Source organism: Octopus bimaculoides, chromosome 5, assembly GCF_046866305.1.
Source record: "Octopus bimaculoides isolate indiv1 chromosome 5, ASM4686630v1, whole genome shotgun sequence".
NCBI lineage: Eukaryota > Metazoa > Mollusca > Cephalopoda > Octopoda > Octopodidae > Octopus > Octopus bimaculoides.
The window spans coordinates 50,537-55,451 of record NC_142932.1 but is presented as its reverse complement, the minus strand read 5'-3'; the positions used below and the strand labels follow the sequence as shown (position 1 = coordinate 55,451).

The 4,915-nt window shown below is 33.7% G+C and overlaps 1 protein-coding gene across 1 annotated transcript in view; it reads right to left on the bottom strand.

Annotated features, from left to right (window-relative positions):
• The window catches only part of LOC106871244 (methylmalonic aciduria type A protein, mitochondrial), a 20,786-nt gene extending 18,153 nt beyond the window's left edge, over nt 1-2,633 (bottom strand). Inside the window, exon 1 of the mRNA XM_052968005.2 lies at nt 2,042-2,633. Coding sequence (XP_052823965.1) covers nt 2,042-2,519 — 478 coding nt within the window. The 5' untranslated portion in view covers nt 2,520-2,633. The remainder of the gene's footprint in view (nt 1-2,041) is intronic.
• Between the last annotated feature and the right edge of the window lie 2,282 nt (nt 2,634-4,915).

The window sequence follows — 4,915 nt, the reverse complement described above, 5'->3', positions numbered from 1 at the left end:
TAGGAAGGGCATCCAGCTGTAGAAACTCTGCCAAATCAGACTGGAGCCTGGTGTTGCCATCCGGTTTCACCAGTCCTCAGTCAAATCGTCCAACCCATGCTAGCATGGAAAGCGGACGTTAAACGATGATGATGATGATGATACATATATATACATATATATATATATATACATATATACATATATATACATATATATATATATATACATATATATATATATACATATATATATATATATATATATATATATATATATATATATAAAGTCTGTCATACCGGCCATGACGAAGGGAAATAGCCCTGAAACTCGAGTCGCCTTTATATATATATATTTATATTTATATATTTATATATTTGATCCTTTATATTGAACACTCAATATTTCATCTACATTCAATACTTTCTTTCATGGTACCATCCATTTTTATTTTATTTTATTTTATATTGTATATTGTATATCATATTATATATTGTATATTCCATATCCCACATTAGTTCTGCAGGAATATAAATAAAACATAAAAAACAGACAGTGTTGGAACTCTTTTAAGCAAAATAATATATTCCTCTATACACAATCATACAAAAAAACCCACCTTTTTTGTATTTATTTTTACTCGCATATATATATATATATATATATATATATATATATATAGAGAGAGAGAGAGAGAGAGAGAGAGAGAGAGAGAGAGAGAGAGAGAGATGGACACATTCTCATATATGTTTCTATAAAAACATCTCTGGTTATTAAAGAAAGGTTTTGTTAGGGGAGATTTTTAGTTTAAATTTTTCTGTTGTCGAAGACTCATTGTTTTGTCAATGGACCCGGAAGTTGTTGTTCGCAAACAGCAGCAATTTTCTTCAGCTGAATACACGTCATTGATTAGTTAAAATTACCCAAATACAACAACTTTAACACGAAATAACTTCAAAAACATTAAGTGTAAGCCCTGTTCTACATGACACATTCTACCAGTATCCGAAGTTTCAAAGTGTTTAGTTTTAAAGAATTAATTAAAAACTCTGTAAGTCAAATTGAATAGATCCCTAACCAGTGTGCGCAGTAAAAAATCTGATTAAAAACAATCAAGAATTTACAAACGATATTGTCGGGCCCCGCATATCATATCTGACTGGTAAAAGTAAGTTACCCCCCTTGTATCGTCCGACATGTTTGTTTATATTCTCGAGTGCCCGTTTTCAGTTAGTTTTATTTTTTAGTATAAAATATTTTAAAATAGATGAATCTTCTTAATTTTTTGCATACTTCATTTATTTTGGATATATTTCCCATTTTCATAATTTAAAAAAAAATTAGGCGTCATTTTATTGGAGAGGTGCGTTTCTAAAGAACCGCCAAAGAGGGCGAAATGTTATTATAAGGGAAGATTTGGTTGTTATTTTCTAAATTACTGGATTAAACTCATAGGTAAATGCAAACACAACACTATACAAACCTACATTAAATTTTCTTACGAAAGAAACAATATACTCCGAACATATTTCATCTAATCAACATAATAGTGATTGCACCTGATTTTTGTTTCGTTGCCAATACAAAAATATGGAGAAAAAGGTGGCGTTGACCTCTTGTCCTAGGGAGAACCAGGAGGAGGTGGGGGATTGAAATATTGAAGTTTCGATTTTTGAAAAATTTTTTTTCAGAATCGGTATCTCCATAGCCTAAGACATGGGATTCCGTTACAAAAAAATAATTAAAGTGGGGAAGGGTTCTGTTTACATCTCCGCCATGTGAGCCACCGATAATTTTTACATATATATAGAAGCGTTTCGATATAAGCATATGACGAGTCATGGGTGTGTTTGCTCTGTCCAGTATAAATATTCTAACTCATGACGAAATCATATATGATTTATACCGTTAAATATTTCATTTTAACTTTACAGCTGTAATATGAGAGATCGTCGACGTTACCATGCTTCTATAAATTAGGTTTCTGGTTCAATTCATACCGCTGAAATACAAAATAATCCACTTAGAAAAAAAAAAAGAAAAAAAAATGTCTCACATTTACCTGTTATTTTAGAAGATGGATCAATTGGAAGGACTGCAACTTTGTGCCCCAAGCTGGTCAGATATTTTCCAAATACTTCAATGAACGTGCTTTTGCCTGCTCCTGGTGGGCCAGATATACCAATTCGGAACGATATAGTCGGATGTATCGAACGCATTTCTTGCTCCTGAATATATTTTAAACATTTACCTAAAAGAGACTGACCGGCTGTTTTCTTTTGCTCATTGCTAGATTCGACTAAAGTAATGCTCTGTGCTAATGACGCTCTGTTACCACTTATTATACCTTGGAATAGACTATTGACATACTGCGAAGTGAAGCCCAGTTTTGGGGCGACATTAGTGTTTATATTTCGTGATCGGAAGATCGATCGAGTTGTATCACAGCGACATTTAATTAAGTAAAATACCGAGAGAGGAACACGTTTAAACTTTTCCATCTTTCTCTTGTTTATGTTGCTGTTATCTCCCTTCAACATCAAGGAAACCCCCCCCTCTCTCCCTCTCTCTCTTTTTCTCTCTCTCTTTTTCTCTCTCTCTCTCTTTCTCTCTCTCTCTCTCTCTCCCTTTCCCCGTTTCAAATTTTGGCACAATGCGAACAATCTCGCGGGGAAGGAGTAAGTACATACTTTATCGACCCTGAAAGGGAAGAAAGGCACAGTCGACCTTGACAGAATTTGAACTTATAACGTGTAGAGAGAACTCTTCATATGAAATATAACTTCTGTAGGGGGCAAGACTTCCTTTTGTACCCCACCAAAAACACCCCTTTTTTTATTTAATTTTTTTTTCTACACAGACACCCGTTTTCCGTTGCGGAGGATACGAATCTGCAAAAAAATTTGCAAAAATCAGTATTTTGAAATTACTACCACCACCCGCTAATTTTTTCATTTTTAACTATTTTCAGAATTTTTTTTTTTTTTTTTCAAAATATGCCGGAAAATACGGAGATTATGATTCTGAAAAAAATTTCCAAAGATTTTTTGTAGTTACGATTAGGGTTTTAGGGTTAGATTAGGTTTAGGGTATGGAAAGAAGTGAAAAAAAAATGAAGAAATTGGTGGGGGGGTGGGGCTGAAATTTCAAAATGCCGTTTTTGGCAATTATCTGGAATCTCCGTATCCGAAAACGTGGGGTGGGGGCCCCAAAAAATAATTAATTAATTAATAAAAATTTGGTTGAAAATGGGGCAGGGAGGAAGTCTTTCCTTGTAGGGTCTCAAATATTGTGAATTGAAACTCCACTTAATCAATCCTATCCAAGCAATTAGAAGACATAAACTCCTTTTCAGGGTATTTTAAAATGTAAAAGCAACAAACGAAAGAGTTAACTTTGGTAAGCTCTAATAGTTGATACTTTTGTACAATATTGGGCAATGCAAATAGGAGCGGAATTAATCTATAAAGTCTACTGGTGATGGCCATATTTAAACTGTCCAGGAAAGTATATTTCACTCTGTTGACACTCTGAAGTAATCGGTGTAGATGAAAATCGAAGAGAATGTGTTTTGTAATTGTTTATTTAGGTTCAGGAGAAACGATAGATGGTTACATACACATCCTTCTGATGTCCACAACAGCTGTGATGACTTTTAAGAGTAGTGAGTAATGAAGGTCCTGTCCTGCCACCTCACATTTTTCCCCCGGGGTCTTAGATTTAATGTTACTGGATTCATTAAGGTGATGGAGAGAGTTGTTAAGCCCTGGATGGGTGAAGTAAGCAGTAGAAGGCCATACATGTTTCCAGTCAGCACCCAAGCATGTATGTGAGACAACACTTGGAACAGTGTTGAAAGGGAGACTAATTGACATCCTTACAATGTCATAGCTTCACTAAGGGTGCCATTGTCCAGGTGATGTCGGAAATGAATAAGGACCATTTAGTGCAAGTATGTCATCGATTCTGGTCCAATACTGAAACAGTCATTGAAGCTGAAAGATGGATTCATAGAATAATCTTATGAGAAAATTTACTAAGAACATGAGCACAAATTTTTATTAAAATACATTTGGTTTTTCCTAAATGAGAGTTGTTTTATTAAATTGCCAAGTACTTATCACACCCTGTATGTGTCTGTCTGTCTGTCTGTATCATTCACTCACAGCAGTGGGTGAATATATTAAGGTCAACATTTAGTTACCTGCAAACACTTCTAGGCTTCTTCACTAATTCTTCCCCCCCCCCTCTCTCTCTGTATATATATATATATATAGAGAGAGAGAGACAGACAGACAGAGACAGAGACAGAGAGTTCAATCTGCATTGATATAAGCGACTTGATATTTTTACCCTTTGCCACAAATATTCCTTATTTACCTATTTCTGCTCCATCAATTAATGGTTTTTTACTTAAAATGACCATCCTTTTATTTTTTAAATTAACTGACCGATAATCTCCTCTTAACTGGCCAGACCCTTCCTACTTCAGAACTGTGGTAGTACAGCATGTTTCCACCTAGACTATGAAGTAAGCATGTATAAAATTATTGATATTTTTGGTAATAATCCTGATTTATGTTATGTAGTTGTGTTTGGCAGTAAATTATACCAATTTTTATGTCTATGTTTTGTATCCTAAGTCTTGACTGCTCCTAATATTACATATGCAAAATAGAAATATTTTGTCCCCCAGTTTAATTAATTTATTTTTGCAATTTTGAAATTTAATTTAATTTAATTATGCTAATTGATTTGGAAATTATCAATAAATAACTTATGGTTAACTGTTATCATATTAAGTTCAAAAACTCCTGGCATCTTATATATATATATATATATATATATATATATATATATAATTTTTTTTTCTCCGTGTTTTTCTCTTTCTTTTCTCCCTATTCTTTCTGTTGAAGAGCGTAGCTCGAAACGTTAA